General features: G+C 42.2%; 2 protein-coding genes across 2 annotated transcripts in view; both read right to left on the reverse strand.

Annotated features, from left to right (window-relative positions):
• Window positions 1–15213, reverse strand: part of LOC124290257 (interferon alpha-inducible protein 27-like protein 2A) — a 117336-nt gene that overhangs the window by 101203 nt on the left and 920 nt on the right. The gene's annotated exons all lie outside the window — the stretch shown is intronic.
• LOC124290260 (interferon alpha-inducible protein 27-like protein 2) lies at window positions 4537–13805 on the reverse strand. The gene is made up of 4 exons (XM_046726986.1): window positions 13797–13805; window positions 10225–10313; window positions 5058–5285; window positions 4537–4914 (listed from the first exon to the last, which is right to left on the reverse strand). The coding sequence occupies exons 2-4, from the start codon at window positions 10286–10288 to the stop codon at window positions 4817–4819; spliced, it is 390 nt and encodes a 129-aa protein (XP_046582942.1). The 5' UTR covers window positions 10289–10313; window positions 13797–13805; the 3' UTR covers window positions 4537–4816.

Genomic DNA, 15213 nt, shown 5'->3' on the forward strand with positions numbered 1-15213 from the left:
GATTGGACTGAGAGCCAGGAGACCCGACATCGGGACCGTGCTACGTGGTCACCATCGCGCTCAACGTCTCCGTTATTTAAAATTATCCACTTGGTTGTATAGACATTAACTTCTTCTAAACTGATGTAAAAATTCATTGCTGAAAGTCTATTCGTGGACGAGTTATACATGTTTGAAAGTACAACATTTTCGCAACAGTAATGGATGCAGGACGTCACAGGTCAGAAAGGTTAAAGGTCACATGCAACGTAAAACACAACTTTGTAGATTCTGATACCTTTCGGTAGGGACTTACCGAAACAAATCGTCAAAAATGCAAATTCAACTTATAAAGTTGAAAAATAACGCGATGAAAACAACCGCGCGAAATCGTAGTTCAAACGATTCAGTAATTTCCCCCCAGCGTTTGGGGGGAATTCAAGTGGTTTCAACAGCTGGGCTGCGCTCATAGCACGTGCGCAGTGAAATAGGGTTCGCGGAGCTTGGAAGCGGGTTGTCCGGTGAATACTCGGTGAAGGCTTTGGTGTGAGCTATTTTTATAATTTTTTGCTGATATCTCACAGGCGTCAGCTTTTTATATGTTATGACAGTAAATTAACTGTTTATATAATTTCATTCGTCTATTTCACCACACGTTCTTCTTACCGAGTCACTTTCTCAGTTCGATACTTAAAAGCAATGCCATTATTTAGCGTTGACAGAATTTCTAACTGTGATATAGATATGTCGTTGTCACAGACTAAACTCAATGTCTTGTTTTATTGACACCTGTGTGTCTGCCTGCCTGTCTGCTAATGACAATATTCAATACACAGCTGCTATCACTGACCACATGCAATTTGAACTTAACACCAATCAGGCTATACACCATAAACAAAATGCATTGATTTATGGCCCGAGTTCGGTCTCTGTCACATTATGTAATTACACAGATGCAGGCAGGTATGATACTTGAACACATGACATGTTATGATGTCTGTTGATTGCAAAATGTTATACACAAAAATGAGCATGTATTTACAAAACCCAACATCTCTAAATAAACACACACAATGAGCCGTGAGGACAACTGCAAATGAACCAGCCGTTACACTTGAGTGCACACACACCCGCTCTGACTGGGTTCGGTATCCCGGCTGCTTCGTTTCTTGGGAAGTAAACCCAAGTACACAATATTGCACTTTTGATTTGCGATTGTACTCTTATAATTTTGTTTATATGTTTTTTCATAACCAGCAATGTATATTATATGTCATGAATAAGTGATAATTGTGTTTTAATTATGTTTGATTTTTTGGTTGCATGTGACCTTTATAGGTCACATGCAACGTAAAACACAACTTTGTAGATTCTGATACCTTTCGGTATGGACTTACCGAAACAAATCGTCAAAAATGCAAATTCAACTTATAAAGTTGAAAAAAAACGCGATGAAAAAAGACGCGCGAAAAAGACGCGGAGTTCAAACGTTTCACTAATTTTCCCCCGACTTTTCAGGGGAAAACGGGTTTCAACAGCTGGGCTGCGCTTATAGCACGTGCGCAGTAAAGTAGGTTCGCGCAGCTTGGAAGCGGTTGTCCGTGAAGGCTTTGGTGTGATCTATTTTTCTAATGTTTTGTTGATATCTCACAGGCGCGAGCTTTTATATGTTATGACAGTAAATTAACTGTTTATATAATTTCATTTGTCTATTTCACCACACGTTCTTCTATTATAGGCATGAGATTATTGTACTTGCTACAATAATAGATATACAATTGACATTATTAATAAAAGGTGATTGGGAGGTGATAAGATACTAATTATGAGAGGATTTGATAATATATTTAAGATGTGAAGTGATTGATAACGTTGTAAGGTGGGAAGTCAGTAGCAGAGGTAATAAACATGAAAGTAGGTCGTTGGAGCTGATGGGGGCAAGATGAGGTGACTCATAGCTTAGGTAGGAAAAAACTACTACACTATCAAGACGGAGCGGCGTGTCCGGGACCTAGCTACCAGTTCTTGGTACTCTACGAGTCATATATGGCTAGGGGAGAGAGACTCTGAGATTCCTGGAATCCACCTCACAGTCTTACAAATATGGTATTGGGGGTACGAAATAGAGGTGGGGGAGAGTAATAGATAGTCAGGTTATGGGTTATTGACCAATAGAAAAAATGGGAAAGGGTGTTGGCTGTGACGTAGGAACCCAGCTTTAAGCTGGAGCAAAGCTCAGAGACGAGAGAGTGGTGCGAGACCTGAAGCCGAGAACGAGTGTGCTCCTAGGAACCCCAAGCCTGGGGTCTAGGGCGCATCAGCTCTCATCTGATTGTCACTAACTTTCGTACTAAGAAACAAACTCAAAGCACCAGCATTTCGACTGAGACTGAAGCTTCCCAGCTGAAGTCTTCTAATTATGTGACAAATAGAGTGGGTTGGACCAGCAACGCAGTGTTAATAAAACTGTGGAACGAAGATCATCGTCTTGTGGTTGCTGGAGGAACTACGGTAAAGGTCCAAAGGGCCCTCGGGTACTGACACGGTACCTCTCGCACATCCCTTATCGTCAGGACCGAAGTACGAGGGTATACCGTAGTTCCGGTAAGAAACGCCCTCCCAGGTGTGGGATAACTGACAGGTAACGCAACTACCTGGCAGGTAAAAGGGCTGGGTAAATTAAAAAACCCTTTGGATACTTCTTACCGAGTCACTTTCTCAGTTCGATACTTAAAAGCAGTGCCATTATTTAGCGTTGACAGAATTTCTAACTGTGATATAGATATGTCGTTGTCACAGACTAAACTCAATGTCTTGTTTTATTGACACCTGTGTGTCTGCCTGCCTGTCTGCTAATGACAACATTCAATACACAGCTGCTATCACTGACCACATGCAATTTGAACTTAACACCAATCAGGCTATACACCATAAACAAAATGCATTGATTTATGGCCCGAGTTCGGTCTCTGTCACATTATGTAATTACACAGACAGGCAGGTGTGATACTTGAACACATGACATGTTATGATGTCTGTTGATTGCAAAATGTTATACACAAAAAATGAGCATGTATTTACAAAACCCAACATCTCTAAATATACACACACAATGAGTCTATTTATATCATTGAATTGTCTGTCCCTTTTGACAGCAATGTGATTGGCAAGATTCAGGAAAAGCATACTAAGTATGCGGACCTCGCCTTTGAAATGTCTTGCGTGCATCCCAAGTACACTGTCGTCAGGCTCCCCATTGTTCTCGGTTCCCTAGGTTTGGTACCTCCTGATCTCCTGATCAGGAGAGTGCCCAGTTTCTCCACTGGGAGTACAGCCCTTCTGACACTCTGGGTAATGCAGATGGCTGCAGTGTTGGGGAGCCTTCATATTCTCCGGAAAGTTTTTAACTAGTTAGTGTTTCCTAGGAGAAGTCCCATTTGCTGTCTGGGCTGCGTGTAGAGGGGGCAAGGGCCCTGAGCTGATGATGAGCCTTACCAGCCTGACTGTGTCAGGATCACCCGAACCTTTTCTGCAGCATTTTCATCTTTAATCTGTAAAACATAATAATTTATAAATACCAACCGTAGAGATGCTCAGTGGAGCTGCGACAATATTGGGGAAGGAGGTAGTTCATATGGGTTTTTACAGAAAGGCAGCAGTGACCAGATGGGTTTTTAGCAGGGATTGAAAAGTTTCGATGAGGTGTTCCTGATTTCCGTTGGAGGAGAGTTCCACAGTTGAGGGCTGTCAAAGAAGAAGACTGTCAGACAGTTGGTTTGGAGATCTGTGTTGGGTGAGGAGAGAGTCAGAAGGGGATCGGAGACTTCTTTGGGGATACACGGAGACGAGATGTTTGAGATAGTCGGTAAAGTTATCGTTGTAGGGGCAGTCATGAGTCAGAATGAGGATTTTGAAGGTAATTCTTGCAGAGATGGGGAGCCAGTTTAGAGACTGTAGTACTGGGTGATATTATCATGACGAGTAGTGTGGGTGATACATCTGGCAGCGGAATTTTGGATATTAAAAATATTTTTTAAACCGAAACAAGGGAAGCACGTTGCCAACCTTTGCTCGCCTATAGAAAAACTGGTCATTTGTCTCTCTATTGGGCAACCCTATTTGCGCTACAGTTTGCCCGTGCTTGGATAACACATGTCATCATATTCCAACCGCGTAGATCGGCGTTCATGCTGTTGATCACTGGATTGTCTGGTCCGGACTCGACCATTTAGAGACCGCTGACATATAGCTTGAGTATTAAAAACAATGTCATTTAAAAAGTGGTCAAATATAACATGTATACCGCTCAGCCACACGATGGAAGCCGCGGTGGTTGGGCGGGTTAGGCGGCTGACTTTGTGTGCTGGCGACTAGGTGCCTGACTCTGAGGGTGTGGGTTCGAATCCTGGACGGGACTCAATACAAGTACTCAATAAAAGTACTAGAATCTGTACTTTACGGAGAAAGTGGAATCCCAATATAACATATGTTACAGCTGGAATATTGCTGAGTGCGGCGTAAAACTAAACTCACTGTACACATTAAAAAACACTTGTATGGATGTCAACGTCTTTATTAAGAATACACTGCTGAAGTTCACCTAAACAACATTGACTATGTATGAAAGCTTATTTTGCATCAAATATTAACTTACAGATTGCTAAGTTGTTTGGACAGTTGGAAGTGTTGTTTTGTATGGTTCAACATCAAATTCAAGGTTTGAAATATACATGTGCTATTTAATAGAATCTGTGATCTTCGGCCACATGGATGTTTATTTGCGACCTGCAACCAGTTGACATCGTCAGTTTCTTATCAAATTGTTTTCGTCTCCTTTTTAACAATTTGGCTCCTTGCACCCGCTAGAGAAGTAGCCTATGACGGCCCCGCCCGCGGCCATTGCTACCTTCGTTCCTACAGCTACACCAGCAGCCCCTGTGACAAGACAAAAGTATTTCATATTGCAAGATCATGCTGACAACATATACTAGTATTTGATTTACCAAGGTCGAATTAAAAATGTAAGAATGTTATTAATGATTATGTGATTAATTAACTAGGAGAAGCTCCAAATGTACCTGCAGACTGTGCTACTGCAATGACCCCCGCGCCCACTCCCGTGGTCGCAGCTGTAGACATCGCACCCGCTGCCAGGGAGCCTGCTGTAATCCCTGCTCCTGTGAACCCCATTCCTCCGAGCACGGCCCCAAGAGCAAATGTCCCGAGTACCGCCCCTAGCATAGCTCCACCCACAAGAGCGGGGCCCCAGCACCACGGGTCATCCCAGAAACTCTTCTCCTTGCCCCCTTGAATAAATATCTCATGCATTAGGATTATTATTCTTCTAAATTGGTATTCGGGACTAGGTAGAAAGTCAAGATGACAAAACTGACGACCTCGATACTAAATTTCAGCCACAAACATGCGAGAACATTCTAGTTCTGGGAGTGTTAGTTCACATTGTCTGTATTCACATTAGTTTAAGAATGGAATAATCATTACACATGCCACATGTTTATTTATATTTTGTCGTCAGACTGACAAGCGGTGACGGTTAAACCCATGTTTCATCACCTTATAGGTAACCATAAAATAAGGCGATAGAAATCTCATCTTGAGGATAACGTTTATAAAGAGGCTGGTACACCTTTAATATATTCCATTTATATGACAGATATTTTGCCATTAAACTCGCTCGGTTGAGACCACCATTTGCAGCAACCATGGTCAAATTTGAGAAAATACATTCTGCATCCCCATTTACACCCCGACTTTGTATCTGAGAGAAGCAAAGTCCCGTCAGTACAGCTGAACATTGTCGTGTTAGGAAGCTGAAGTACCGTCAGTACAGCCGAGCATTGTGCTGAAGAAGCTGAAGTCCCGTCAGTACAGCCGAACATTGTCGTGTGTAGAAGCTGAAGTACCGTCATTACAGCCGAACATTGTGGTGTGAAGAAGCTGAAGTACCGTCAGTACAGCCGAGCATTGTGCTGAAGAAGCTGAAGTACCGTCAGTACAGTCGAACATTGTCCTATGAAGAAGCTTAAGTCCCGTCAGTACAGCTGAACATTGTCGTGTGAGGAAGCTTAAGTACCGTCATTACAGCCGAACATTGTCGTGGGAAGAAGCTGAAGTACCGTCAGTACAGCCGAGCATTGTGATGAAGAAGCTGAAGTACCGTCAGTACAGCCGAACATTGTCGTGTGTAGAAGCTGAAGTACCGTCATTACAGCCGAACATTGTCGTGTGAAGAAGCTGAAGTACCGTCAGTACAGCCGAGCATTGTGATGAAGAAGCTGAAGTACCGTCAGTAAAGCCGAACATTGTCGTGTGTAGAAGCTGAAGTACCGTCATTACAGCCGGACATTGTCGTGTGAAGAAGCTGAAGTACCGTCAGTAGAGCCGAGCATTGTGATGAAGAAGCTGAAGTACCGTCAGTAGAGCCGAACATTGTCGTGTGAAGAAGCTGAAGTACAGTCATTACAGCCGAACATTGTCGTGTGAAGAAGCTGAAGTCCCGTCAGTACAGCCGAACATTGTCGTGTGAAGAAGCTGAAGTACCGTCAGTACAGTCGAACATTGTCGTTTGAAGAAGCTGAAGTACCGTCAGTACAGCCGAACATTGTCGTCTGAAGAAGCTTAAGTCCCGTCAGTACAGCCGAACATTGTCGTGTGAAGAAGCTGAAGTACCGTCAGTACAGTCGAACATTGTCGTTTGAAGAAGCTGAAGTACCGTCAGTACAGCCGAACATTGTCGTGTGAAGAAGCTGAAGTACCGTCAGTACAGTCGAACATTGTCGTGTGAAGAAGCTGAAGTACCGTCAGTACAGCCGAACACTGTCGTGGGAAGAAGCTGAAGTACCGTCAGTACAGCCGAACATTGTGATGTGAAGAAGCTGAAGTACCGTCAGTACAGCCGAACATTGTCGTGTGAAGAAGCTGAGGTCCCGTCAGTACAGATGAACATTGTCGTGGGAAGAAGCTGAAGTACCGTCAGTACAGCCGAACACTGTCGTGTGAAGAAGCTGAAGTACCGTCAGTACAGCCGAACATTGTGATGTGAAGAAGCTGAAGTACCGTCAGTACAGCTGAACATTGTCGTGTGAAGAAGCTGAAGTACCGTCAGTACAGCCGAACATTGTCGTGGGAAGAAGCTGAAGTACCGTCAGTACAGCCGAACATGGTGATGTGTAGAAGCTGAAGTACCGTCATTACAGTCGAACGTTGTAGTGTGAAAAAGCTGAAGTACCGTCAGTACAGCCGAACATTGTCGTGTGAAGAAGCTGAAGTACCGTCAGTACAGCCGAACACTGTCGTGTGAAGAAGCTGAAGTACCGTCATTACAGCCGAACTTTGTCGTGTGAAGAACCTGAAGTCCCGTCAGTACAGCCGAACATTGTCATGTGAAGAAGCTTAAGTACCGTCAGTACAGCCGAACACTGTCGTGTGAGGAAGCTGAAGTACCGTCATTACAGCCGAACTTTGTCGTGTGAAGAACCTGAAGTACCGTCAGTACAGCCGAACACTGTCGTGTGAGGAAGCTGAAGTACCGTCAGTACAGCCGAACATTGTCATGTGAAGAAGCTGAAGTACCGTCAGTACAGCCGAACATTGTCATGTGAAGAAGCTGAAGTACCGTCAGTACAGCCGAACATTGTCGTGTGAAGAAGCTGAAGTACCGTCAGTACAGTTGAACGTTGTCGTGTGAAGAAGCTGAAGTACCGTCAGTACAGTCGAACGTTGTCGTATGAAGAAGCTGAAGTACCGTCAGTACAGTCGAACGTTGTCGTGTGAAGAAGCTGAAGTACCGTCATTACAGCCGAACTTTGTCGTGTGAAGAACCTGAAGTACCGTCAGTACAGCCGAACACTGTCGTGTGAGGAAGCTGAAGTACCGTCAGTACAGCCGAACATTGTCATGTGAAGAAGCTGAAGTACCGTCAGTACAGCCGAACATTGTCATGTGAAGAAGCTGAAGTACCGTCAGTACAGCCGAACATTGTCGTGTGAAGAAGCTGAAGTACCGTCAGTACAGTTGAACGTTGTCGTGTGAAGAAGCTGAAGTACCGTCAGTACAGTCGAACGTTGTCGTATGAAGAAGCTGAAGTACCGTCAGTACAGTCGAACGTTGTCGTGTGAAGAAGCTGAAGTACCGTCAGTACAGTCGAACATTGTCGTGTGAAGAAGCTGAAGTACCGTCAGTACAGCCGAACATTGTCGTGTGAAGAAGCTGAAGTACCGTCAGTACAGCCGAACATTGTCGTGTGAAGAAGCTGAAGTCCCGTCAGTACAGCCGAACATTGTCGTGTGAAGAAGCTGAAGTACCGTCAGTACAGCCGAACATTGTCGTGTGAAGAAGCTGAAGTACCGTCAGTACAGCCGAACATTGTCGTGTGAAGAAGCTGAAGTACCGTCAGTACAGCCGAACATTGTCATGTGAAGAAGCTGAAGTACCGTCAGTACAGCCGAACATTGTCGTGTGAAGAAGCTGAAGTACCGTCAGTACAGTTGAACGTTGTCGTGTGAAGAAGCTGAAGTACCGTCAGTACAGTCGAACGTTGTCGTATGAAGAAGCTGAAGTACCGTCAGTACAGTCGAACGTTGTCGTGTGAAGAAGCTGAAGTACCGTCAGTACAGCCGAACACTGTCGTGTGAAGAAGCTGAAGTACCGTCATTACAGCCGAACTTTGTCGTGTGAAGAACCTGAAGTCCCGTCAGTACAGCCGAACATTGTCATGTGAAGAAGCTTAAGTACCGTCAGTACAGCCGAACACTGTCGTGTGAGGAAGCTGAAGTACCGTCATTACAGCCGAACTTTGTCGTGTGAAGAACCTGAAGTACCGTCAGTACAGCCGAACATTGTCATGTGAAGAAGCTGAAGTACCGTCATTACAGCCGAACTTTGTCGTGTGAAGAACCTGAAGTACCGTCAGTACAGCCGAACACTGTCGTGTGAGGAAGCTGAAGTACCGTCAGTACAGCCGAACATTGTCATGTGAAGAAGCTGAAGTACCGTCAGTACAGCCGAACATTGTCATGTGAAGAAGCTGAAGTACCGTCAGTACAGCCGAACATTGTCGTGTGAAGAAGCTGAAGTACCGTCAGTACAGTTGAACGTTGTCGTGTGAAGAAGCTGAAGTACCGTCAGTACAGTCGAACGTTGTCGTATGAAGAAGCTGAAGTACCGTCAGTACAGTCGAACGTTGTCGTGTGAAGAAGCTGAAGTACCGTCAGTACAGTCGAACATTGTCGTGTGAAGAAGCTGAAGTACCGTCAGTACAGCCGAACATTGTCGTGTGAAGAAGCTGAAGTACCGTCAGTACAGCCGAACATTGTCGTGTGAAGAAGCTGAAGTCCCGTCAGTACAGCCGAACATTGTCGTGTGAAGAAGCTGAAGTACCGTCAGTACAGTCGAACATTGTCGTGTGAAGAAGCTGAAGTACCGTCAGTACAGCCGAACATTGTCATGTGAAGAAGCTGAAGTACCGTCAGTACAGCCGAACATTGTCGTGTGAAGAAGCTGAAGTACCGTCAGTACAGTTGAACGTTGTCGTGTGAAGAAGCTGAAGTACCGTCAGTACAGTCGAACGTTGTCGTATGAAGAAGCTGAAGTACCGTCAGTACAGTCGAACGTTGTCGTGTGAAGAAGCTGAAGTACCGTCAGTACAGTCGAACGTTGTCGTGTGAAGAAGCTGAAGTACCGTCAGTACAGCCGAACATTGTCGTGTGAAGAAGCTGAAGTACCGTCAGTACAGCCGAACATTGTCGTGTGAAGAAGCTGAAGTCCCGTCAGTACAGCCGAACATTGTCGTGTGAAGAAGCTGAAGTACCGTCAGTACAGCAGAACATTGTCGTGTGAAGAAGCTGAAGTACCGTCAGTACAGCCGAACATTGTCGTGTGAAGAAGCTGAAGTACCGTCAGTACAGACGAACATTGTGATGAAGAAGCTGAAGTACCGTCAGTACAGACGAACATTGTCGTGTGAAGAAGCTGAAGTACAGTCAGTACAGACGAACATTGTGATGAAGAAGCTGAAGTACCCTCAGTACAGTCGAACATTGTCGTGTGAAGAAGCTGAAGGACCGTCAGTACAGTCGAACATTGTCGTGTGAAGAAGCTGAAGTACCGTCAGTACAGCCGAACATTGTCGTGAAGAAGCTGAAGTACCGTCAGTACAGCCGAACATTGTCGTGAAGAAGCTGCTTCCTAACGGAACATGACAGGTGGTTGTGATGGTCCACTTACCTGTGCCACGGACGCCCAGACCGCTGATGAGGAGCAGATAACATACGACGTACGTTCGCAACATGTTGTTACAAGTGATTGTAAATAGTCTGTGGATGAAAGACAGCGGAATGTTAGTAAACAATGTTTAACTTAAGCATGTGAACATTTTTTTTAAATTACACTGACTTGTGCGTGTTATATTAAGTATCAGCTCGCTATTGTCACGAAACTGTGCACACAATACATCGAACTGAACATTATAACAAGCATTGTCAGTAAGGTGACATAATCCCCAACCGCAAATTATCAAATCAAACGTAAAAAGTAATGAAAGTTTAAACTGAAGTTAAATGTCAACAAAAACATGACTAGTCAACCTCTCTTGATATATTGCTCTTTAGTTGTTCAAACACACAAATACTTTCAAGACTGACATTGACCTTGACATGAATACATAGTGTATGAAGTATGCAAAAATGATACAAAAGAAATTGCTTATTGAAAAACATTTAAGGAAAGTCTTGAAAGTATATGAAGTAAATCCAGTGAATTCAGGTTAACATGCTGAAATCTTCAAAGTGTCACAGTGACCTTAAAAATTGTGTGAATGTCACCAAAATTGACTGGGCCCTGCGCCTTCATTAGATGAAGCTTGCTGACTATCTCAACATACAATTTAACGTGCTGAAATATTCAAAGAGTCTTTGTGACCTTGAAAATTAAGTGAAGGGCACCAAAATCGACTAGGCCTTGCACTTTCCCCAGATTAAGCTTGATGTCAAATATGAAGTGAATGGTTCTTGAGATATCTCGTTGACAAGAGAAAAACTTTAAAGTCCCCTGGTGACCTTGAAATGAAGGTCAAGGTCACCAAACCTGACTGGGACCTTTCTTATACTGTGATGAACCTAGGTACCAAATATGAAAAGAATCTAGTCAATGGTTCTTAAGGTATCCCAATTCGTACGGACGGACGGACGGAGCCTAATACTATATGCCCCGCTTCGCTGTAAACGCGCGGCGGGGGATAATTAACTTCTCTGATTGGCATTCTAGAAGTTGAGGAGATGAAGAATGAGGTCTTTTGAATGTCATTAAAGAAGTGATACACACAAGGCAAGGAAGAGAGTTTTTTCTATGGATGTCAACTTCCTTATCATGAAAAACACAACATTTCGGAGTATATCCTCACTCCTTCATTCACCTGATGTAGGGGTAAGGATATACTCCGAAACGTGTATTCCTCATAATAAAGAAGTTGTCAGCCATAAGATACTCTCCTCCTGACGCCTTAATCATCTGTGTAAACAAATATGAACATCATTCTCTACTGGCTGACAATCAACATATGTATATCCTCTCAACTGGCTTCCAATCAATCTACTTAATCCTGTATACCATCTGTGTTTTCAACCTCTTCTATTGCATAAACAACCCATTTTCGCCTCATCCCTCATCTGTTGTATAAACATCACATGTATATAATCACCCAAATTACTTCCCATGTACCACTTGCTTGACAACGACATCAGAATCTATGTCGAAACGTCGCCTATGCAGAATAAATAAGTTGTATATCGATTAACAATGTCCTCATTCTTCATTCCACATTAATTAAATATCGATGACATCTTCATTTTATCACGTTTGATCACGTGAATGTCGCCGATAATGTCCCATATCTTCCTTCGCCATAAAGTGGGCTTGGCGGAAATTGTTCGAAAGCCCAGGACCCGGTTGTATCAAACTTTAATGACGTATTTACATGCCATTAAACGTTCATTTCGTAATGTATCATTAAATTCTGTTGTACTAACGTTTTAATGACGTCGTGTTGTCATTGGAGTGTCATTAACTTAATGAAGGTCCTAGGGTATCATTAGAGCGTCATTAAACTTACTGAAAATGAGTGAGTGGGTGAGTGAGTTTAGTTTTACGGCGCACTCAGCAATATTCCAGCTATATGGCGGCGGTCTGTAAATAATCAAGTCTGGACCAGGCAATTCAGTGATCAACAGCATGAGCATCGATCTGCACAATTGGGAACCGATGACATGTGTCAACCAAGTCAGCGAGCCTGACCACTCGATCCCGTTAGTCGCCTTTTACGACAAGCATAGTCGCCTTTTATGACAAGAATGGGTTGCTGAAGACCTATTCTACCCCGGATCTTCACGGGTCAAACTTACTGGAAAAGTGAACGTTGCGCCAGAATTTCGTTTGCGCCGCACTGGATCTACCTACAGCTATAAAATTACACAGAAATCTAGAGTATTAAATGTCCTATCTCATGGTATAAACTCGGTTTGAAAAGTAGACACTGCTAAATGTTACTCCTAATTTTGTTATGCGTTAAAAACAGTAAATTTCTCTGCTTTTTATCGTGCACTGATAAAAGTACTGTGCTACTATATTTTCAATTTGGCATCTTTACGGAAAGTGTGAGCGAACAAAATTCTGCCTGATACCTGAATGACATAGGTATGTATTAAATTAGTTTGTGTTCTTGTATATAACGTTATACACTCAATCTTGTATATGTGTTGAAATGGATTTTCCCCTATCACGTCAAATGGCTACATAAAGGTCATGTATGTTTATAAAGATAAGGGGGCATCATTCCGCTATGGTAATGCAAAATCATCGCTACTGTGCAAGTCTAATGGCAGTACCAGATCAGAGATGTACACTTTTTATATTGAAAACTAATGAAGAGTGATTTTTTCATGATAAATAGAATCTCTCCCTCGTGTCTTCTGATATCAAATGCAGGTATATCAACACTCGTTTATAAAAGTAAAAATATCCTCGACATGCCTCGGATATTTGTGACTTTATCAACTTGTGGTGATATATTTGATAATCAAAGACACTCGGGTGAGATTCTCTATACATGTGTATTAAACGAGTAAGTTGAAGTTTAATCATCAGTCAATTACAAAATGAAAATGCACAAAATAAACTCTAGATTTAGACAAGACATTAATGTCATAAAAAATGTAAGCTCTGGCTTATCTTTAATACCGAAGCTGAAAATGTTACAATTGTATCTAGATAATCTGAAATGATAAAAATATATTTGTAGAAGCTATATGCAAACTTAAATGCAACAATCAATAATCGATGGCGTTATTTTTTAAAATGGAAAAACAATTACATAACATTCAGTATGTAAAATGAAAGTTCAATCGTGATATTAAGAGATTATTTTAAAACTCATAAAATGAATATGAATAAGTAAAATCTAAAATATATAAATTACTTGTTTCAAATGTGGTATTTACCAGAAAAAAGTGGCAATTACCAGAAAAAAGTGGTAGTTACCAATTTTAAAACAGAAAATTCAAAAAACCATTTTGACCCCTCTGGGCTTTCGTACGAAAATATAGTGTCCTTATTCACAACAAATTCTCGCCAAGTGATCTGAGTTGCAATGACTTGGTATGGATTAAGGATATAATGTATCATTAGGGTTTAAGGTTGACATTAGTTAATGAAGCAATGATACAACTGGATCCAGTACAATAACTAAGAAAAACTAGACGGCCAGTTTTGATAAGAAACTGACTGGTAAGGAATGAATGACTTACCCCAACAGTCTTCTGCGTGTGTTGTGAAGCGCTCGGCTTTTATATGGACGTAAGCTCGTCAGTCAATATATGAGCTACGTGGCATCACGTGGAACGTTCCTAAAGGGGCGTGTATCTACCAGAAACCGTTCTACTTTCACTTTCGTTTCTGGAACTATCTTTGGTCTGGTGACGTTATTAGTCATAGAATAGCACGTGACCCTCACAGCTGTATGTACATTATTTTTGTGTCTTGGTGTCACTAAGAGAGTACATGGGTTTGATGTGGAACATTGTTTCTAACACATGCATGATAACCCTATACTTGATGCTATGAAAGCTAACTTATAGCCGGATGTAACCTTAACCTTATTTGTCAATATAACTCGTGTCACAGGTTACATGTAACACAATACACACGCCCTGTTGGGTTATTTACCTGTTGCTGCAAGCATTTACCTGTTGCTGCAAGCATTTACCTGTTGCTGAAAGCATTTACCTGTTGCTGCAAGCATTTAGATGTGGCTAAACATTGCATTACACAAGTCTATGAACAACTGAACAGAAAATCAGCTAAGTTAGGATTTGTTCCACTTCAATATCCATGTCTTTAAATACCCAATCAGATCTCTTCCACACCCCAGTTAAGAAATATATGGAAGGGGCTTGTGCTGATAAGGGGCTTGTGTTGGTTATAATGTTGTCAAAATTGTTGCAAAAACAGTCAATATATGTTTATAGGTTTATGGACAAGAAGTCGACCTTTTGAAATTTCGCTATGGACATGAAGTCGACCCCCGGTAAACTTTGATGTTGAAGGCGTTGCTAGAGTCACGCTAATCCGCTAGTAGGTGTTGTTTTAAGATTTTCCATAACCGGAGCATCGCGTAAGGCGTGAACATAGTTCACTCAACATGTCATCAATGTTATCATACATATGAGAGTGAATTTCACAATGATGAACATATTTAAGGAAGGAACACGCGGTAGATTGCATTCAATTTCGAAATGGCAAATACACAGTTACATCTGGTGGTGGAAGATACCTGTGTGTTGGTGGATTTATGAGTGAAGCGAAACTGGATATCCTGGAAGTGCACAGACAAGAAGTGTAATTTCACTGCGTCAACTGTCAGTGACATTGTGACGATGATGAAAGGTGACCATGCTCATCCCCGTGTCCAAGTAGACATAACGGTAAGCATCTTGTCAATGCCTGATATCAATCTGTTACTAAGGAACATATAAAAGTAAAATAGATATATCAAATCTGAATAATGTACGTGACCATGTTTTGCATATCGTTTAATAGATTTTGTTAACAATTCTTACAATTTATACATATATATTTATGTGTATATAGCAGTAGAGAGGTGTAACGTGGTCTTTGTAAAATAATGTGTAAAAGGAAATAATAAATTTACTTTGACTATCTTTC

This window comes from Haliotis rubra, unplaced genomic scaffold, assembly GCF_003918875.1.
Source record: "Haliotis rubra isolate DU_JTF1 unplaced genomic scaffold, ASM391887v1 Scf46, whole genome shotgun sequence".
Classification (NCBI taxonomy): Eukaryota; Metazoa; Mollusca; class Gastropoda; order Lepetellida; family Haliotidae; genus Haliotis; species Haliotis rubra.